Consider the following 23924-nt stretch of genomic DNA (forward strand, 5'->3'; position numbering starts at 1 on the left):
CAACCAGACAGGCCATAAAAAGGCCGATTATCCGAGGTTGCAAGGAGGAGGAGGGGGATCTGTGGCAGCGCCCGTGCCCGCCACTATGAGGGTTACTGATGGCCGCCCTAAGGCGGAGGTTCCAGTGGTGAAGAGCCGCGCATTCCAGCTGACTACCGAGGAGGCTCGGTCCGCGCCAGACGTTGTGGCTGGTATGTGTTCATTATCCTCTGTCTCTTTTATGTTAAATGTTTGTGTGTATGCTTATAGTGCTTTGTATTTGGACCTTTCTGGTCAATGGTATGACGGCCCATGTCTTATTTGATTCGGGGGTTACTCGATCTTTTGTATCTCTTGCGCTTAGCAAGAAATTCCGAGACACACCAGGGACTCTGGATACCCTACTCGAGGTGGAGATTGCAGATGATCGCACTGTGAGTGCTGCAAGGGTGTGTCAGGATTGCGTCCTGAATGTGCACAGCGAAAGGTTTCGCGTTGATTTGGTTCCCATACCATTGCGGGGATTGAAGGTGATTATTGTGATGGACTGGCTGGGGGCCAATGGGGCCATGATCGATTGCGAGCGGCAGCTGATCCGGGTTCGAACCCCAAGGGGGGGAGAACTGGTTATTCACGGCGAGAGGACCACGCAGGGTCCGACCCTCTGTTCAGCTGCGAGGACGAGGAGGTTTCTGCAGCATGGTTGCATGGGATTTTTGGCCTATGTTTCAGATACGCGAGTGGAGACAGCGACGAATACCGATAGTGTAGCAGTGGTGCGGGATTTTCGGGACGTTTTTCCCGAAGAGTTACCCGGAGTGCCTCCGGGGAGGCAAGTGGAGTTTCGTATTGATCTGGTACCCGGTGCCGCCCCGATAGCTAAGGCACCATATTGGTTGGCGCCACCTAAGATGCAGGAAATATATGCACAGCTTCAAGAGCTACTAGACCGAGGGTTCATCCGTCCGAGTAGTTCTCCGTGGGGAGCTCCGATCCTTTTCGTGAAAAAGAAGGACGGGTCGCACATGATGTGCATCAATTACAGGGAGCTGAATAAGCTGACGGTGAAGAACCGTTATCCTTTGCCTAGGATTGACGACCTGTTTGATCAGCTTCAGGGAGCATCGTGGTTCTCTAAGATTGACCTTCGGTCAGGGTACCATCAAATGGGGATTCGGGATGAAGATATACCGAAGACAACTTTCAGGACTCGTTATGGGCATTACGAGTTCGTGGTGTTGCCATTCGGGCTCACCAATGCTCCGGCCGCGTTAATGGATCTCATGAATCGGGTGTGCAGGCCGATGTTGGATCAGTTGGTGATTGTTTTTATTGATGATATCCTGGTATACTCCAAGACCAGGGAACAACATGAGCAGCATTTGAGAGAGGTATTGGAGACCTTGAGGGCGGAGAAACTAAATGCGAAGTTCTCCAAGTGTGACTTTTGGTTGCGGGAAGTGCAGTTTTTGGGTCATGTTGTTAATCAAGAGGGTATTTCGGTTGACTCAGCAAAGGTAGAAGTTGTGATGCGATGGGAGGTACCGAGGAATGCCTCGGAGATTCGTAGCTTTCTGGGTTTAGCGGGTTATTATCGGAGATTTATCCAGGATTTCTCCAAGACTGCGGTGTCATTGACCCGTTTGACCAAGAAGAATGTGGCTTTTCAATGGGGTGAGGATCAACAGAGGGCTTTTGAGACTCTGCGGCAAAAGCTATGTGAGGCTCCGATCCTAGTGTTGCCCAAGGGATTGGACGATTTCGTGGTATATTGTGATGCATCGATTTCAGGTTTGGGTGCGGTACTGATGCAGAGGGGACGTGTGATCGCATATGCCTCGAGACAGTTGAAGTCTCACGAGGCAAATTACCCCACGCACGACCTGGAGTTGGGGGCGGTGGTGTTTGCCCTCAAGATGTGGAGGCACTATTTGTAACGCCTGTGTTTTTGGGCTTGTCATTAATGTTGATATAATAGTCTAGGTTAACCATTGTAACCCGTTTTGAAATAATAGAAGTGTATTATTTGAGTATTATGTGTTTTGTGCTTAATTGCTTAATTATGTGATTTGATTAATTAAGAATAAAAATAAGCGTCAAAATTTAAGTGTAAAATAAACTCAATATCTTTACATAAAGTTGTAATCGCCGAAACGAGGTTTCCGAATATATATAGAACGCCCAAATCTGACTTCGTATGAGGAAGTTATGATTTTCTGAAGTTTCGACTTAGCAGTATGCAGCCCGAATACTCGATTTGAGATCGAGCGGTTTTTAGCCGAAACAATCTAAACGAGAATCAAGATCTCGTTAGGGGTAGCGAAGCGATAAAAAGATAGGCGAGAATGGTTGTCGGATAAAGAAGTTATGATTTTATAACGAAGTTTTCCTGTCCCGGCCTACTAAAAATAAATAATAAAATTAAAGTCAAAATTAGCCGATGGAGTCTAAATGAAAGTTGTAGAGCATAGTCTCACCTACGCGTGGATATAAAGAACGTCGAAAACGGAGTTCGTATGAAGAAGATATGAATTTTTGAAGTTTATTAAATAATTAATATATAAATTTAATTTTTAAATCCGGCATAATCCGAAGGGGAGTCATCAGACTTATCTGAAGTACGCCCAGCGTACACCCAGCGTATAGCGAAGCATGACACGCCTCGCACTCGAGTTCTTCGGATGACGCATGCAATGACGATTTGGGAGGAGTACGCCCAGCGTACTGCGAGGCCTCAACCTCCTCTAAAAGGGATGTGAGGGCAGCCGTCTCATTCGCTCATTTTCTCTTCTCTTTCTCCCGTTTTGCATCATTTTGCGTGCCAAAGTATCCCGAAGCCCCCGTGTCAATCCCGAGCCCCGAAGCAAGTTTTGAAGCCCCGAAGATCCCGAGAAGTGCGATTCCCGAGCCGAAGCTCTGCCCGCGAGGAGCTCGGTTTTTGTGAAGATCTTCCAGATCTACCGAAGAATACTACTTCTACAAGTCATAGTGCTGTTCGATCATCTTCTGATCAAGTGAGTGTGTAGTTACTTTCTTCTAACGCATAATTATGAAGTATTTTATACGAAATACGTGTTATGTGTATAATTTGATGTTATGTGTGTGAATGTATATTCACTCTCTTCTATCTCATAGATCTGATTTATTTTCTATGAAATACGTGTTATGTGGGTGTGCCTCATCTGTTATGTGGAATATGTATCGAATGAAAATGCTATACAGGTTTTAAACTATGCATAAAAATATATATATTTGTATCTACTAATATGTTAACATGGGTAGATAGTTGATGTGTGATAAACATATGAGAGGCCTCGATGTTGTTGTTGTTGTTGATCTAGTTATTCAGCGGAGTATGGATAACGACCACAGACTCTTTCTAGACAGTCCTGTGGAACGCTAGCAGGTTCATAACATGTAGGTGTTGTGAACGATGTGTTCACCGGTGTACTCTATCCCCCTCATGGTTGCCTTTAGGACATCTATTGTTGAGGAAACTCCTTAGCAGTAATGACCGTCCCGATGAAAATCCTAGATTAGGTCCCTTGAGATAGATGTTGTTTTAGGGACGTAAAGTGAGGATAACGGGAATGGGTAATCGGGTTATCGTTGGTTGGTGAAATTAAATATAATTTATTTATTGTGGGTTGAAAAACCTATATGCTCACCAGGCTCTCAAGCCTGACCCACTCAGTTTTATTTGTATTACAGGAAGTGGCGCAAGGGCATAAGATGGATGAATCATCAAGTTGTTTTGTTTACAAGTCTGTATATGTATATATTTGTTGAATGACTTGTAATGTTATCGTTTATGCTTTATGGTCTGTATCGGAACATGACATCCCGAGTTTTGATTATATAATGAAAATGCATCTCTTGATGAAATGCTTTGATAAATATTAATTTATCATATTTTGTTTTGGGAACAAATTCCGCAACTCTTTTAAATCAAAAGAATTTACTCTGAAATTATTTTAAAAAGCATAAATGAAATCGGTCTTTTCTGGCCGTAATTTTGGGGATGTCACAGTTGGTATCAGAGCATTAGTTTAAGCGAACTAGGAATTTGTAGGATTTCTAGATTTAAACTTAGAATGCTAAGTGGAGATTGTGTGATGTGTGTCTGTTATAATATAGACACGAGCACTAGTTTATTTTAGGAAAGTTGCCTAAAATGCTTTTATGTGCTAAATGTTATATGTTGCCATATATGATAATATTTGTTCCGATCTATGGTCTGTTGCCGACCGGATCTGGAAACCGTATGTGTGTAGGATTCTAAGCGTATGTCTACGGTATTAGAACTAACATGTAAACATTTTGGAGTAATAAGGATGATTTGAATATCTATCATGAATGAGGATCTAATTTCACCTTATTTGGTGTATAGATCAAAAATGGTGAGAACCAGAAGTGGCGTTGGAAACGCAGATGAAAACAGGAATCAACCGCCATTGATTGAGCAAGTACCTGTTGTAGCAGCAGCACTAGAACCAATAACAATGGCTGGGGTGCAAGCCATGATTCGGGCTATATTAGCGAACAAAGGGATGAGATGAGACAGATGTTGCATGATAATAGGGACGAACCAATCATACCTATTGAGGAACCCGAATTAATTCCCGAGCAATTAGAGGAAGGGAACAATAGTCGCATTATGAGTCAAGTTGGGACTCAATGAGGACGAAGGAACGATCAGGAAAGGAGAAACAACAAGGATGGGCGAATGTACAAGAATTTCATGGGTGCCAAGCTGCCAAGTCTTTCTGGAAGCCCGAAGCCTGTTGAGATTATGGATTGGATCTTCGAAATGGAGATGGTATTTGAAAGTTGTGACTGTAGCAACAAACAGAAGACTGTCTTCGCAGTTAGACAACTGAAGACTGGAGTCTTGAGTTGGTGGAAGTTGTTGGCAGATACTGTGCCACAAGGAGAAGCCCTGAAAATGTCATGGGAGGAGTTCTTGGAATAGTTAAGGGTGCGGTATTGTTCAGAGATAGATCTGATTGATCTGAACAATGAGTTCCAAAACTTGAAGAAGGAGAGGATGAGCATAGATGACTATGCTACTGCATTTACTGAGAAAATGAAGTTATTTCCGTACCTAGTGCCAATGGAACTCTCCAAGATTGAGAGGTTCGCTAATGGACTGCCTGCCGACTTTGGCCCGACAGTCAAGATGGCAACCACTCTGAAAACAGTTGTTCGAGCAGCTAAGAATGTGGAGGCCCAACAGAAGGAAAAGGGTCTGGAAAGGATAGAAGTTGGTGAAAAGAGGAAGTTCGATGGAACTTCAGGGTCCAACAAGAAAAACAAGTTCTCGAAGTCTAGTTCGAGAGGAGGAGGAGGCGAAGCGAAATGGTGCGACAAATGTAAGAAGAAGCATCATGGAAAATGTGAGGTAGTGGCCACATGCTACAAATGTGGAAAGCCAGGGCACTATGCCAATGAATGCACCCTCTCTAAGAAGGTTTGCTATGGTTGTGGTGAGGAAGGACACATGTCGAGGGACTTCCCGAAGAAGAAGGAGGTAGCTAGACCCAACATTCCGCCAAAGCCGAAGGCGAGAGCATTCCAGATGACACTGGAAGCTGCTAAAGATGAAGATGATGTCGCTTCAGGTACCTTTCTCGTAAACACATTGCCTGCCCAAATTTTATTTGATTCTGGAGCCAACTACTCCTTTATATCGCATGAATTTGGTAGAAAACTACCTTTGCCTGTTGATAGACTAGATAATGCCTTATTAGTCGAAGTTGCTAGTGGCAAGTTTGTACCTGTTATCCATCGTATGAAAAACATCTTAATTGACTTGAATGGGAATAAGTTTCGCGAGGAATTATTGCCTATAGAACTTAATGGTTTCGACATCGTGTTGGGAATGGATTGGCTTAGCGCCAATGACGCCGAGATATTGTGCAAGAAGAAGATAGTCAAAGTAAACCCACCGGGGAAAGAGTCGTTTATGGTGTATGGAGATAAACGCAGAGTAAATTATGGAATCATTTCATTGATGAAAGCCAAAAAGTGTTTGGCCAAAGGATGTACATCGTATCTAGCATTCATGATCGATGCTAAGAAGGAGAAAAGGTGATGCAGAGCATTCCTGTCGTATGTGATTATCTAGAAGTATTTCCCGAAGATCTTCCCGGATTACCGCCTGATAGACAAGTGGAGTTTAGAATAGACTTGTTACCAGGGACGACGCCAATAGTAAAAGCACCTTACCGATTAGCACCGACAGAGATGAAGGAGCTAATGATGCAACTTCAGGAGTTATTGGACAAAGGTTTCATTAGACCTAGTTCATCGCCCTGGGGAGCTCCGGTGTTATTCGTGAAGAAGAAAGATGGAAGTATGAGGATGTGCATCGATTACAGGGAGCTGAACAAGGCAACGATAAAGAATAGATATCCATTGCCGAGGATTGATGACCTGTTCGATCAACTACAAGGTTCAAGTTATTTTTCAAAGATCGACCTGAGGTCAGGATATCATCAGCTGAAAGTAAAAGAGCAGGATATAGAGAAGACTGCATTCAGAACACGATATGGACATTATGAGTTTTTGGTTATGTCGTTTGGACTAACCAATGCTCCAGCAGCATTCATGGATTTAATGAACAGGGTTTGTAATCCGTTCCTAGATAAATCTGTGATAGTGTTCATAGATGACATTCTGATTTACTCAAAGAGCCAAGAGGAGCATGGCAAACACTTGCGAGAAGTGTTAGAAGTCTTGAAGAAGGAGAAGCTATATGCTAAGTTCTCCAAATGTGATTTTTGGATTCGAGAAGTCCAATTCTTGGGTCACGTGGTCAACCAAGAAGGAATAATGGTTGATCCAGCAAAGATTGAAGCTGTAATGAAGTGGGAACAACCAAAAAGTCCCACGGAAATCCGAATCTTTTTGGGATTAGTCGGATATTACCGAAGGTTTTTCTTCTATCGCTACTCCATTGACAGCTTTGACCTACAAAGGAGCTACTTATGCTTGGAATGATAAGCATAAAGAAGCATTCGAGAAGCTAAAGAAGAAACTAAACGAGACACCGATACTTTCTCTACCCGATGGAGTTGAAGACTTCGCTGTTTATAGCGATGCGTCTGGGGTTGGATTGGGTTGTGTTCTGATCCAAAGGGATAAGGTGATCGCATATGCATCTCGACAATTGAAAGAGCATGAAAAGAACTACTCGACTCATGATTTGGAGTTGGCAGCGGTAGTTTTCACTCTGAAAATATGGAGGCATTACCTCTATGTCACGAAGTGCAAACTTTTCACTAATCATAAGAGTCTCCAATATCTCTTTAATCAGAAGGAATTGAATATGAGGCAACGACGCTGGCTGGAATTACTCAAAGACTACAACCGTGAGATACTTTACCACCCCGGTAAAGCAAATGTTGTTGCTGATGCTCTCAGTCGGAAGGTCAATCTTGGAAGAACAAGGCGAAGAGCGTTGAGAATAGAAGTTGTCTCGACAATTGTGGAGAGTATAAAGAAAGCTCAAGATGAAGCTTCTGAGAAAAATGACCGAAAGGAGGAACGTTTGGGCAAAACGTTGGTGTTCGGTATAAATAGTCATGGACTGAAGGTGTTCCAAGATTGGATTTGGATACCTAAGACAGGAGGAGTCAGAGACCTTCTGATGGAAGAAGCTCACAAGACCATGTACTCGATTCATCCCGGTAGCACTAAAATGTATAGGGACCTGAAACCCTACTACTGGTGGCCGACGATGAAGCTTGATGTTGCAAAGTATGTGGCTGAGTGTGTGATTTGTGCGAGAGTAAAGACACAACATCAGAAACCGTACGGGAGTTTAGAACCATTGCATGTGCCTATGGGTAAGTGGGAAGACATTGCTATGGATTTTACTGCCCAGAACAAAGAATGGTCACGACATGATTTGGGTGGTCGTTGATCGATTCACTAAGAGTGCGCATTTCATAGCGGCCAAGGAGAAATGGTCTATGGATAAGCTTGCGAATTCTTACGTGAAGGAAATTGTGAGGCTTCACGGTGTTCCGTTAACGATTGTATCGGATCGTGATAGCTGTTTCACCTCGAGGTTTTGCAAAAGTCTACAAGAGGAATTGGGTACCAAGTTGTGTTTAAGTACAGCTTACCATCCGCAGACTGATGGTCAGAGCGAACGGACGATACAAACACTTGAAGATATGCTGAGGGCATGTACCCTGGAATTCCAAGGTAACTGGAATGAACATTTACCTATGGTAGAATTTTCCTACAATAATAGTTTCCACTCGAGCATAAAGATGGCACCTTATCAAGCTTTGTACGGACAGAAGTGTCGTACGCCGTTTTGTTGGCTTGAGGCTGGGGAAAAGCAGTTTATGGGACCGGAGATAGTCCATCAAACTACTGAAAAGTTGAAAATATTTAGGGAAAGGATGTTAGCAGCTCAGGATCGTCAAAAGAGCTATGCTGACAGCAAGCGAAGACCGATGACTTTTGAGGTTGGAGATTCGGTTTTGCTTAAAGTCTCGCCATGGAAGGGACTTATAAGATTTGGTAAAAGAGGAAAATTACGTCCAAGGTTTATTGGACCGTTTAAAGTTCTTCAGAGAATTGGGAACCAAGATTACAAGCTCAAACTACCAGAAGAACTAAATGGAATTCATAACACTTTCCATGTGTGTTATTTGAGGAAGTTCACGGGAGAAGTTCCCGACATGATTCCACTTTCGGAGTTGAGAATCGATGAGAACAAAAGGTTGATTGAAGAACTAGAGGCAATTGTTGACCAAAAGACTAAGAAGTTGCAACGCAAGATGGTCGAGTTAGTGCTTCTCCGATGGAAACACACGAATGGGCCGAATCTCACCTGGGAGACGGAGAGTGACATGATGGGTCGCTATCCGCATTTGTTTGTTGATGTATGATTCCGGGAACGGAATCATTCTAAGGTGGAGAGAATTGTAACGCCTGTGTTTCTGGGCTTGTCATTAATGTTGATATAATAGTCTAGGTTAACCTTTGTAACCCGTTTTGAAATAATAGAAGTGTATTATTTGAGTATTATGTGTTTTGTGCTTAATTGCTTAATTATGTGATTTGATTAATTAAGAATAAAAATAAGCGTCAAAATTTAAGTGTAAAATAAACTCGATATCTTTGCATAAAGTTGTAATAGCCGAAACGAGGTTTCCGAATATATATAGAACGCCCAAATCTGACTTCGTATGAGGAAGTTATGATTTTCTGAAGTTTCGACTTAGCAGTATGCAGCCCGAATACTCGATTTGAGATCGAGTGGTTTTTAGCCGGAACAATCTAAACGAGAATCAAGATCTCGTTAAGGGTAGCGAAGCGATAAAAAGATAGGCGAGAATGGATGTCGGATAAAGAAGTTATGATTTTATAACGAAGTTTTCCTGTCCCGGCCTACTAAAAATAAATAATAAAAATAAAGTCAAAATTAGCCGACGAAGTCTAAACGAAAGTTGTAGAGCGTAGTCTCACCTACGTGTGGATATAAAGAACGTCGAAAATGGAGTTCGTATGAAGAAGATATGAATTTTTGAAGTATATTAAATAATTAATATATAAATTTAATTATTAAATCTGGCATAATCCGAAGGGGAGTCATCGGACTTATCCGAAGTATGCCCAGCGTACAGCGAAGCATGACACGCCTCGCACTCGAGTTCTTCGGATGACGCATGCAATGACGATTTCGGAGGAGTACGCCCATCGTACTGGCGTACGCCCAGCGTACTGCGAGGCCTCAGCCTCCTATAAAAAGGATGCGAGGGCAACCATCTCATTTGCTCATTTTCTCTTCTCTTTCTCCCGTTTTGCATCGTTTTGTGTGCCAGAAGTATCCCGAAGCCCCGGTATTAATCCCGAGCCCCGAAGCAAGTTTCGAAGCCCCAAAGATCCCGAGAAGTGCGATTCCCGAGCCGAAGCTCTGCCTGCGAGGAGCCCGGTTTTTGTGAAGATCTTCCAGATCTACCGAAGAATACTACTTCTACAAGTCATAGTGTTGTTCGATCATCTTCTGATTAAGTGAGTGTGTAGTTACTTTCTTCTAACGCATAATTATGAAGTATTTTATACGAAATACGTGTTATGTGTATAATTTTGATGTTATGTGTGTGAATGTATATTCACTCTCTTCTATCTCATAGATCTGATTTATTTTCTATGAAATACGTGTTATGTGGGTGTGCCTCATCTGTTATGTGGAATATGTATCGAATGAAAATGCTATACATGTTTTAAACCATGCATAAAAATATATATTTTTATCTACTAATATGTTGGGTAGAACATGGGTAAATAGTTGATGTGTGATAAACAGATGAGAGGCCTCGATGTTGTTGTTGTTGATCTAGTTATTTAGCGGAGTATCGATAACGACCACAGACTCTTTCTAGACAGTCCTGTGGAACGCTAGCAGGTTCATAACCTGTAGGTGTTGTGAACGATGTGTTCACCGGTGTACTCTATCCCCCTCATGGTTACCTTTAGGACATCTATTGTTGAGGAAACCCCTTAGCAGTAATGTCCGTCCCGATGAAAATCCTAGATTAGGTCCCTTGAGATAGATGTTGTTTTAGGGACGTAAAGTGAGGATAACGGGATTGGGTAATCGGGTTATCGTTGGTTGGTGAAATTAAATATAATTTATTTATTGTGGGTTGAAAACCCTCTATGCTCACCAGGCTCCCAAGCCTGACCCACTCAGTTTTATTTGTATTACATGAAGTGGCGCAAGGGCATAAGATGGATGAATCATCGAGTTGTTTTGTTTACAAGTATGTATATGTATATATTTGTTGAATGACTTGTAATGTTATCGTTTATGCTTTATGGTCTGTATCGGAACATGACATCCCGAGTTTTGATTATATAATGAAAATGCATCTCTTGATGAAATGCTTTGATAAATATTAATTTATCATATTTTGTTTTGGGAACAAATTCCGCAACTCTTTTAAATCAAAAGAATTTACTCTGAAAATATTTTAAAAAGCATAAATGAAATCGGTCTTTTCTGGCCGTGATTTTGGGGATGTCACACTATTTATATGGGGTGAAATTCGTTGTGTATACCGACCACAAGAGTCTGAAGTATTTGATGGACCACCAAAACCTGAATATGCGTCAGAGGAGATGGTTGGACGTGCTAAAGGACTATGACTGCGAGATCCTATACCATCAAGGGAAGGCCAATGTGGTGGCCGATGCCTTGAGTCACAAAGCGACGGGGTCGCCGATAAGGGATATTTGTTTGAGTGTGACGATAAGCCCATCCCTGATAGACATGATTCAAGAGGCTTAAGCTGAGGGAGTGAAGAAGGAGAACTGGAAATTGGAAAGAATTCAGGGACAATATCCTTTGTTTGTTAAGGATAGTCGTGGCTTGTTGATGCAGTGTGGCCGAGTATGGGTGCCGATGTCAGGGGGAGTGAGACAGAGATTGTTAGAGGAGGCGCATAAGTCCAAATTTTCTTTACACCCAGGTGCGAAAAAAATGTATAGGGATTTGAGGATGAGCTATTGGTGGCCCTGCATGAAGCGGGAGATCGTCGGGTATGTGGAGTGATGCTTGACCTGTAGGAAGGTCAAGGCTGAGCACCAGCGACCTCATGGTAAGGTCCAACCACTACCCATTCCCATGTGGAAGTGGGAAGAGATCACTATGGATTTCATCACAAAGCTACCGCGGATAGCGAGGGGAGTCGATGCCATATGGGTGATTGTGGATAGACTGACGAAGAGTGCTCACTTTCATTCTGATCTCCGAGAGTATATCTGCAGAGAAGTTGGCGGACATTTATGTTCGAGAGGTGGTGGCCAGGCACAGAGTGTCGGTATCAGTGGTTTCAGATAGGGATGTTCGATTTACATCCAGGTTTTGGAAGAAGTTCCATGAGGAACTAGGTACCCAGCTGCATTTTAGTACGGCATATCACCCCCAGATTGACGGCCAAAGTGAGAGGACGATCCAGACACTGGAGGATATGCTGCGGGCATGTGTGCTGGATTTCGGAGGGAGTTGGGATACGTACCTCCCACTGACAGAGTTTTCATACAATAACAACTATCATGCCAGTATTGACCGAGCACCATTTGAGATGTTATATGGACGGAGGTGCAGGACCCCAATATGCTGGGATGAGGTTGGACATCGGGTTTTGGGGAGCACGGAGGTGGTACTCGAGACCACCGGGTTGATTCAACAGGTGCGCGATAGATTGCGAGTCGCGCAGAGTCGTCAGAAAAGCTATGCGGACCGGCGTCGTTCAGACCTCGAATTTCAGGAAGAAGACTTTGTCTTACTGAAGGTGTCACCCTGGAAAGGGATTATTCGGTTCCGCAAGAGGGGAAAATTGGGGCCTCGATTCATAGGCCCGTTCAGGATCATCGCCCGGGTGGGCAAGGTGGCATATCGTTAGAGCTCCCAGAGGAGCTTAGTTGGATTCACAACACCTTCCATGTGTCTCAGCTACGGAAGTGTGTTGCCGACGAGTCTTCAGTCATATCCTTGGACGACATTCAGTTGGATGGGAGCCTGAATTATGTCGAGAGACCAGTTGCGATTCTAGACCAGAAGACGAAAAAGCTCCGTAATAAAGAAGTGAAGTTGGTAAAGGTGTAATGGCGGCACCGAAAGGGTTCCGAATGGACTTGGGAACTAGAAAGCAAGATGCAGGGCTTCTATCCGGGGCTGTTTAGACCAGCAGGCTTCGAGGACGAAGCCTAATTCAAGTGGGGGAGAGTTGTAACACCCCGATCCTCAGGAGGGATTTGGTGAAAGGATCTCTTGGGGAATCAAGCTAGAAGAAGCAAGGGCTCGTGGGGATTCTAGATCTACTCCTGTGGAGCACCTTCTGAAGGTATTAAGCTGTCTCTTGGCTCATTTCCACCCAAAACCCTCTTGTGCTTGGATTCTAAGAAAGGGCTTTTGTGTTTAAGCCAAGATCTGAAGTTGTAACTTCAGATCTGAACTCCTTTTGGCCTTAAGATGCATAAAGTTAACAGTTGAGCTTAGCATATACCTTCCCTCAAGTGTATGACCCCATTCCAAGCTTAGATTTGTTATTTTAGGGCCTTAAAGCCTTGCATGCACGTAAAGTTTGCAACTTTACGTGGAAAGCATGCCTCAGGAGCCTAGATCTGTAGTTTGGAAGCTTTGCATGGCTCAAAAAGGGTCTGTATGGCTTGGGATCTGAAAGGACTCGGCGAGTCACAGGGGGTGACTCGGCGAGTCATTTGAAGGCAGGCATGGACTCGGCGAGTTGGATGAACAACTCGGCAAGCCCGATGAATTTTGCCTAGAACTCGGCGAGTTGGATGAGCAACTTGGCGAGTCGGATGAAGGTTACCTAGAACTCGGCGAGTTGAAGGAACAACTCGGCGAGTCAAGTAAGATTTCCCCAATGGTTGGATGTTCGTAGACGTGTCGAGTGTCAAGCAAGGGAACTCGACGAATGACCTTAGATTATCATTCAAAACTGTATGAACTCGACGAGTCGCCTCAGTGACTCGGCGAGCAGATGTTACTCTGGGGAAACTCGGCGAGTTACTAGTCGTACTCGGCGAATTAGGGTCAACATGGACCGTTGACTTGACCTTGACTGAAGTTGACCAGGATGGACTTTGGGAAATGACTGGAAACTGTATGACACTTTGTAGGCAGTTGCGTGGAGCAGCCTGTGGGGCACATTTGGTCGCAAAGTGTCGGTTCAGCATTCATGACAGGTGAGTCTTCTCACCATACCTATGGGTCTAAGGCACCAAGGCCGACCCATTATGTGATTGTGACATGTGTGTTAGATATTCTGTGTTTTGTTATGCGATTGCATGTTTTGTATGAAGACCCCGGGGGAAGCCCGTGGCATTGGATGTAAGACCATGAGGGGTAGCCCATGGCAGTCCTAGGTGAAGACCATGTGGGGTAGCCCATGACATTGGATGTAAGGCCATATGGGGGAGCCCATGGCAGTCCTAGGTAAAGACCATGTGGGGTAGCCCATCGCATTCTCTCAGGTTTCGTGTATGCATGACTTACGTGATATGTGTGTGGCTTTTATAGCTAACAGGATATATGATATGTGGTTGCGTGTGTGTGGTATGCTCTGGGAAACTCACTAAGCATTTCGTTTACAGGTTGTTGATTGTTTCAGGTACTTCAGAGCCGAAAGGCAAAGGCAAGGCGTGATGACGTGGCGTGCACTCTACCTCTCTTTTTGTGTGATGGGACTGCCTAATGTTTTCAAAGTACATTGAAATTGTAATAATTGTGATTTGGGAAAAACAAATGGTTTGGAAAATTATGAATTATAGGAATTGTTTGAGTAATTAAAAACGAAAAAATTTCTTGATAAAAAATTAGGTCGTTACAAAAAAGCTGTTTTTCTTATCTAAACACTTTTTAAAACCAGCTTTTCTTAAAAGCTATAAGCTAATAATCACTTTTCTTAAAAATCACTTTTATGCTAAAAAAAACTAACCCAAACATGCCCTTGCTTAATTTATTATTTCTTTGTATTTATGTAAAATTATTACTTTAAAAAATATGTAATTTTTATAATTTTATACTACAACATTTTTTATAAACTCGTGGAATACACGGATCGCACATCTAGTATTGAATATAAAAAAGAAAAATCAAAATGTAGTGTCTGCTACTCATTCGTTGTACGATGATGATAATTAAAATTTAGTGTTTTTTTATTGATAATGATGTATAATAAATAAAAAGTTTTAAATGAAAATAAGACTATCGTAAAATTCCTCCATTTTTCTAAAACAGATTTAAATAAAAGGAACGAGGCGGCATCACTAACTTTCTACAAAGGAACAACCTTCAACTCGAATGATCTCCTGCACCACAAAATGAAAGAAGTGTAGTTTTTCAATGATACCCTTCACGTGTATAAGCATGAAAAGCACATTGAGCTTAAAGGCAAGAACATCACCATCACCAGTGGTATTTTCTTCATTCATCCAATTCCCCACTATTAACAAAGCTTCGACCCTATTTGAAATCAAATGTAGAAGAAAACATCATAAAATCAAATCTAAAACAAAAACCTCATGAAATCAAATCGTCAACCATTGATTTCCATAAGCAAACCAAATGTATTCAAAAACTTTCTGGTGACCTATTATGAGAAATGGATTTCTAGAAATGAATATTGGTTCTCAATTTTCACAAAACCCATATGTGAGAAATCGACTTATTCATCATCACAATCGAATTACCCTTTGTGAGAAATGTGTTTCACGCTGGTTGATTTCTCACTGGCGTTCGGAGAGGGTGTGAGAGGGAAAGAGAAGGCCAAACGGAGGTGTCGGCAGAGCGGCGATCGTGAGAGATGAACAATTGGGTGCACCTGAAACTGGAATTGAAAAGGAAGAAGAAGATGAGAGTCAAACGATTGAAGGTGAAGGCGTTGAGGGTATGAGTTACGATATCGTACTGGAAAGTGGATGGATTAGGTTTAGGGTTTTTATTTTCCTTATACATAATAAATAAATGAATTAAAAAAAAAACCTGAAAAAAAATATATTAAGGGCACTATATTTATATTTATTTTATTGGGAAAATCTATAGAAAAATCTTAATATTTCGGAAAAATTTTAAAAAAATCTTAAATTTTATTTTTTAAATAGAAAAGTCTCGACTTTGTAACTTTTTGAATAGAAAAATCCAAAAAACCGGTTAATTTATTCACTTCGGTACTTTTTTACCTGTTCAGTAGGTCATAGAACCAAATCGTTAATTTTTCTAAAATAATATGACTTTTCTTCATATTTTGACAAAACCTATATATAATGTATAAACATATTTTTTACGCGTATATATATATATATATATATATATATATATATATATATATATATATATATATATATATATATATATATATATATATAGGAATGAGTTCTATGGAAAACAAATAACTAGGGCAACATCTACCGGAACCAATAATCAAATGACACGTGTCCATTTCTTTCTTCACAACTAATGTATTGTGGAAGTTATTGTAAAAGTGATGTGTTTTCATGTTTTCATTGGTTCAAATATATGTTGCCCTAATGATTCATTTTCCATATAACTCTTCCCTATATATATATATATATATATATATATATATATATATATATATATATATATATATATATATATATATATATATATATATACGTACTTTTGTATTTTTTAAGTTTTTATATGTATATATTTAATTACATATTTTTATGTATTTTAAATGTACAAACGTATTTTTTACGTATTTATATATATTTTGAAGTATTTTATACATTTATGTATTTTTATGAGTTACTTTTTATGTATTATGTATTTATATATATTTTTACGTATTTATGTCTTTTTGTAAGTTTTTATATATACATGTTTACATTGTTCATGTATTTTAAATTTATAAACGTATTTATATGCATTTATATATATTTTTTATTTATTTTTATGTGTTATTTTTTATGTATTTTTAAAATTTTTTATATAGATATTTATGTATTTTTAAATATTTTACATATTCTTATGTGTTTTTTATGTATTACGTATTTATATCTATTTTTATGTATTTATGTATTCTTTTAAAGTTTTTTATATAGATATTTATTTATTTTAAAAGTATAATTGTATTTTTTTTACGTATTTATGAATTTTTTTACTTCAAGTCATCTTCACCATTTCATCCAATTTGTACAATTTCTTTGAATATGTCTAAATGGTTTTCCTTCATACTCATATATTTTAACTTTTTCCTTTTAGCTTATCTTGAAATTAAACATCGAATGGAAAAAATTAAAATAAATGGGTATGTAGTAAAACCATCTAGACATATTCAAAAAAGTTTTGCGAATTAGATGTAATGGTGAAGATGACTTGAAGTAAAAAAATACATAAAGACATATAAATAATATGATCAAACTTTAAAAAAAATACATAAACATCTATATAAAAAAACAAAAAAAATACATAAATATGCAAAAATACAAATAAATACATGATACATAGAAAGCACATAACAGCACACAAAAATATGTAAAATACTTTTAAAAATACAAATAAATACGTAAAACAATAGGTTTATACATTTAAAATACATAAACATCTATATTAAAAAACTTAAAAAATACATAAATACATAAAAATTGTATATATATATATATATATATATATATATATATATATATATATATATATATATATATATCTTTACTATCTTATAAAACAAATCCCACTATTTCTAAAATAGATTGAATAAAATAATAATATTTTTTTTAAGACGTCCAAATCATTAAGCTAATTGTACAACTAATCATTAATAAAATAATATTAAAATTTAAACAAACTTCTATAAATCTTATCTTCCAAAGTTTTGACCAGATCTTTTTTCATCCAAATAAATACTCAATACCCTATAATTTGGTCATTTCATGAATTTTCTTTATTTTTAATATGACATGTTTCCTAAAATAAACCAATGATTGAATTGAAAATAATCATTCTCCATCGAAAAGAAATTAATTGTCGAAACAAACTATTTGTCGTCCGCCGCTTTGCGCGGGTAACGGCTATTATATATATATATATATATATATATATATATATATATATATATATATATATATATATATAATGGTTAAAAATACATATAAGTAAAAAAAAATATGTTTATACATTTAAAATACATAAAAATATGTAAATATAAAAATTTTAAAAATACACAAATAAGTAAAAATAAATATAAATACATAAAAAAATATGTTTATACATTATCTGCAAAAAAATCTCATTATTTTCGAAAAATTAACAATTTGATCTCATGACCTGTTGAATAGGTTAAAAAGGGTTAAAGTGAATAAATTACCCGGTTTCTTCGACTTTTCTATTCAAAAAGTGAAAAATTCAGAATTTTTTTGTTCAAAAAATAAAATTTATGACTTTATTAAAAAATTTCTCAAAATATTAGGATTTTTAGGAAGATTTCCTTTATTTTTTTATTAGACAGGGATGTACCAAATCAAAACGTAGGGACTGTCTGAGTCCAAAAGAAAAGATAGAGGTCAAACCCAAAATTTTGGCACACCATAAAAACGATTTCAATTGTTCTTGTTATTTGTTAGGATAATGACAAAACCTTTCGGTTTGTAAATTTTTATGGGTTTTATTATTTTGTCGATTTTAGGTTTACTAAATATGGATATTTACAACTTTTTAAAACAAAGTTATCATTTTTTTTAAAGTCTTTATTTTTGACAGAAATATTTGTTTTATCATTTTTCTGGTTCATAAAACCCTTAAGCTTGGTTTTTTGTTCATTAAAACCGTTACATTTGACAAAAAATTTCAATTTTATACAATAAATTTACAAAATATATAAAATTGATTTTTTTTTCTTTGAAGTATTAATAAATCTAAAATAGCACTTAGATAAAACCGATCAAAATTTACAAAGTTAAATTTCTTTGTGGTATATATATATATATATATATATATATATATATATATATATATATATATATATATATATATATATATATATATATATATATATAGGGTTAGGTTATTTTGTTTTCGCTATCTATTGTGTGCATGTATGATTGATTTTGGACCAATCATTTTAGTTATTTTAAGAAAGTAATTAATGCATATTATATGTTGAAGATATAATGAATATTAATTACATCTTCAGCATTTAATATGCATTAATTACTTTCTTAAAATAACTAAAATTATTGGTTTAGAATTAGTTATACATGCACACAATAGATAACGAAAACATTTGAACCTAAGTATATATATATATATATATATATATATATATATATATATATATATATATATATATATATATATATATATATATATATATATATATGTTCAGGTTCATTTGAGACAATTCTAATTTTATGAGACCGTGAGACCAAATCTAAAAATAATTTTAAAATGCAAAATAAATGGAAAAATCCAAAAATTCTTTTTTTAAATATTATTTTCGGAACTTGAGTTAACTAAAAAAATAAAAAAAATAAAAAAAATCCCGTTTTTTTTTTAAAAATACGTGAAATATTCTAAATAGAATATTACACTGACATATTCTAAAAAATAATTTTAAAATGCAAAATAAATGGAAAAATCTAAAAATTCTTTTTTAAATATTATTTTCGGAACTTGAATTAACTAAAAAAATTAAAAAAATCCCATTTTTTTAAAAAAATACGTGAAATATTCTAAATAGAATATTACACTGTACATATTCTAAAAATAATTTTAAAATGCAAAATAAATATAAAAATCAAAAAATTTGTTTTTTTATATATTATTTTCGGAACTTGAATTAACTAAAAAAAAATAAAAAAATGCGTCTCACGGTCTCACATGAACCTAACCGTGTGTGTATATATATATATATATATATATATATATATATATATATATATATATATATATATATATATATATATATATATATATATATATATATATATATATATATATATATATATATATATATATATATATATATTGTCGTTTATGGTGTTAACTTCCAGCCATTATTGGCACAACCTCCCCCCAAATTGAAAATAATGGCCGTCTATTCAACACTGTTCTCCTGATTTCCCCTCGTTACTCGAGTGTGCTCTTCAAGCTTGCTTTCCTACCTCCAGCCGAGCCGCTGGTATTTTCTAAGTAATCGTTGTTTTTCACCATTTTATTCGCTTTTATACTGCCTGTAGACAATCATACTTCCAAGGAAGCCAGCAAGAAGAAGCGATTTACAGAAGCCCCAGCCATCACACAACCAACAATGGACAACAAAGATGATAATCGATCCACTAACGAGCTTTCAAGATCATCTTCTCAAGAGCAAAGAAAGTTGGCCTCTGTTAAAACAGAAGAATCTCAATTTGATCCCATCAAAAGTTTTAGTAAAAGGGGAGAGACGTCTTACAAAAGAAGCTCCGCGTGTCTTGATGGGTCACTGACACTAAAGACCGAAGATCCTTATGTGTTGATGCAAACGGAGATGCCTGAGAAGAAGACATGTGAGGAACCTCATGGAACTGTAGAAATATGGCGAGGGAATGTTGTGGGACGAGAGGCAAAGGAGCTATTTGAGGCTGTAGAGCACCGCTACCCCAACACATTTCAACGGGTCCAGATTCGTGTGACACCGTTTTGGTTGGGCAACTTGAAAGAACTCCATGCAACCATTAAACGTTTTATGGGATTAACCGTGGATACACTGGCGCAGGAGCAGATAACCGGTCTATGGCAAGATTTTAAAGACTTGGAGGCTTTAGGATTCGATCTCTCGTGGGCCCACAAGAGACTAAACATGGTTGCTAGACTCAAGTTTGGAAACGAGCCATTACAGAAAGAGTTGATGGTCTTAGAACATTCGTTAGGGCCGCTGAAGGAGAGAGTTGATGAGATAATGAAGCAGTTATTGAAAGCTCATGATATGTATATGAAAGCACTGTCAGAATATGAAGATGCGACGAAAGCTCGAAACAAGAAAGTGGAGGAGATGACACGAGTGTTTGGACCTGACTTTGATCGCGTATTACAGGATCGTCTTGGTTATGGTATGCTGCCAGGTTACTAACACGCATTGTTTAACTATTGCAGCAAAAGAAAAAATATTGAAAATCTACATTATAACTTTTCTTTTGGATATATCTAACTTAAATATTAGAAACAAAGACTTACAGGCCTTGCGAACTAGTCGGGCCACACTCGACTTGATGACTGCTTCCTAATCTGTCAGTCATACTTCTTGACCATAGTATCTTTTGGGTTAGATTTTGTTGAAAAACCTTTTGTAAATCAAGTCTTTTGTGAATGGAGTAAAGTTTTTTTTTTTGTTAAACCTTTTGTATATCTTGGCATTTCCCATCAGCAAAATTTTTATAACTTAGATTAAAAATTTTATTTTGATATTGCAAAACGAACCTTAAGAATAGGTCTGATGATAGAAAACAAAAGTTTACCTTTTGCAAGTCCTTTTTCAGAAAAACCTACTTTCCAATAAAAAATTTAAAATTTTGAATCAAACACGCGCATGATGTATCTAATGGAAAATTTTAAAAATTGAATCAAACATCATAGCTAAATTGCATAAGATAGTTTTATGATTTAGTTTTTTCTGTAAAGTTATATGCTTTAGACATGGTAATATAGTTTTATCTAAGAAATTCTCTATGACATGGATAATTTTGTAACTTTTTTTGTTTGTTTTTTTTTTTCTTTTAAAAATCCATTATATCATACATATTTATAAAGCTAACGTTTTTTCTTGAATCTCATGCATCTGAAACCCCTATTATTCTTTCCTTTCACCACATTCATTTGAAACTCCCATGACTTTTCAGTTTCTTTATAATAATAATTATAATTTGGTAATTAGGTTAAATAAATATCAAAATTTAAAGTGTATTCATATATAAACTAAATTTCAATATTAAAATAATATATTTAATTCTACTTATAAAATTATGTTTTTTAACTTTTAACATATTATACTTAATTTATTAGTTTTAATATATTGTTGGATGTAACCATTATCATTTTAAAGGTATAATTTTTGAACAATTTGTATAAAATACTTAAATTATTAATTAAAATATAACATTATAGGCCCAACTTAAATATAAATTTTATTTAACTTAAACAACCCAAAGATTATTTTATAAATAGTTAAAAGTGAAAAATCGTAGTGTATTTCTAATAATGATTGTAAGTTGGTTAATAAGGTTAAATAAATATCAAACATAAAGTGTGATCATAAATAGACTAAATTTCAATTTTAAAATAATATCTTTACTTCTATTTATAAAGTTATGTCTTTAAAATTTAACATATTATACTTAATTTATTAGATTTAAAATGTTGATGCATGTAAACCATTATCAGTTTAAAGCTATAATTTTTGAACAGTTTGGACAAAATACTTAAATTGTTAATTTAAATATAACATTACAGTGTCAACTTAAATATAAAGTTCAGTTCCACTAAAAAAACCAAATAATATTTTTTAAATAGTTAAAAGTGATAAATGCAAAAACTAAATTGTAATATCAGTTTAACTAAAATATTTTCTAAATATATTTATATAATCGTTAAAAATTTTCAAATAAATAGCTTAAAATAACTTATAATAACAATAGTTAAAAATAACTCTATATAAATGATTATATTGTTACCTTTAAAATCAAAAAATAATGTTTGATGTTTTAAATAGTTATAATGATAGAAATTAAAACATTAAACAAATAAATTTTAAAAAATTAGTTAAAAATAATAACTATAAATAATATTAAACCATATATAATATTAAATTTTATTGATGTGTAACTCGCGAGTAGAAGTCATTCAAACGATTGAGATTATGACGTTATAATAAATTTATATGTTATCATATAATTCAAAATAATCAATATATTATATCACATTAATATATGAATTATTATATCAAATTTAACAACAACGTTAGTGTTATATTTTACAAAATATATATTTGTAAAAACTTCAACTATATAGGTGTTTCTGCACATTACAATGTCAACTCAAATATAAATTCCAGATTCATTTAAATAAACTAAAGAATATTTTGTAAATAGTTTAAAGTTACAAATTGTAGTGATAAAAGCAAAAACTAAATTGTAATCTCAATTTAACTAAAATATTTATTAAATATATATTTATAATCGTTAAAAGTTTCCAAATAAGTAGCTTAAAATAACTTACAATAACAATAGTTAAAAACAAATTTATATAAATGATTATATTGTTAGCTTTAAAATAAAAAACAATGTTTGATGTTTTAGATAATTATAATGATAGAAATTAAAACATTAAGCAAATAAATTTTAAAAAATAAATTAATAATAAAAACAACTATAAATAACATCAAATCATATGTTATATTTAATTTTATTCATGTGTAATTCGCGGGTAGAAGTCATTCAAACGATTGAGATTATGAAGTTATAATAAATGTATATATTATCATATAATTCAAAATAATTAATATATTATATCAATTTAATATATACAAATTATTATATCAAATTTAACAACAACATTATTGTTATATTTAAAAAATCATATATTTGTAAAGACTTCAATTATATAGGTGTTTTTACGCAACGCGCAGACATTTGCCTAGTTTGTTCAACTATATAGGTGTTTTTACGTAACGCGCGGACATTCGCCTAGTTTGTTATAAACGACAAAAACAATGAAGACATAAATTGACAATGAATCACCGGTTATTGATGATCATTCTATTAATTTCATATCAAAACAATAATCAAAGGATCTTAGTCACACCATTTTGACTTTCAACACTAAGATTTGACCTATAACATGATTAACTTTTTGTTTTGTTTTTTGTTTATTAGTTCATTAATAATTACCTTTATACTTTTATATTCAATATTCAATATTTATGATTCCATTTAAAATACCCTTTTATAAATCCTTCTATTTTTCTTCACACTCATATAAAATGATAACATATAGAATCTATTAATTATCTCTTAATTTTAACATTTGTTTTGATTTAATAAGCATAGATAAAAACAAAATATAAGAAGATGTTTATTTCTCAAATCTAAATCTACCCCTGATAATTATTTATTTTTTTCTTAGATTATGCAAGTCTTTCCACCCCATTGCCAACTGAGCAACATTCCGTAACATACATAATAATTTTACATTTTTATTTATAAATATTAGCTAATTATGAAATAACGACGAATATTTTTTATTGTTTTTTACTTTTTATATATTTTTAAATCTACAAAATAAAACATGCTTTATATTATATATATATATAATTTATTAAAACTAATTTATATATAAGATTTATAAAATGTTTATATTTAATTTAAGAAAAATAAGTTAAAATACAACAACAATAATA

General features: G+C 35.6%; 1 protein-coding gene and 1 long non-coding RNA gene across 2 annotated transcripts; one reads left to right on the forward strand and one right to left on the reverse strand.

The window, feature by feature from the left end:
* Positions 1–14667: 14667 nt before the first annotated feature.
* Positions 14668–15484, reverse strand: LOC122195929 (uncharacterized). The gene is made up of 2 exons (XR_006187023.2): positions 15223–15484; positions 14668–14995 (listed from the first exon to the last, which is right to left on the reverse strand). It is a non-coding gene; the product is annotated as an uncharacterized LOC122195929 (long non-coding RNA).
* Positions 15485–19551: 4067 nt separating this feature from the next.
* Positions 19552–20813, forward strand: LOC122195926 (uncharacterized). Its single transcript, XM_042898179.2, has 2 exons — positions 19552–20583; positions 20694–20813. The coding sequence occupies exons 1-2, from the start codon at positions 19803–19805 to the stop codon at positions 20741–20743; spliced, it is 831 nt and encodes a 276-aa protein (XP_042754113.1). The 5' UTR covers positions 19552–19802; the 3' UTR covers positions 20744–20813.
* Positions 20814–23924: the final 3111 nt, after the last annotated feature.

This window comes from Lactuca sativa, chromosome 1 (genome assembly GCF_002870075.4).
Source record: "Lactuca sativa cultivar Salinas chromosome 1, Lsat_Salinas_v11, whole genome shotgun sequence".
Lineage (NCBI taxonomy): Eukaryota > Viridiplantae > Streptophyta > Magnoliopsida > Asterales > Asteraceae > Lactuca > Lactuca sativa.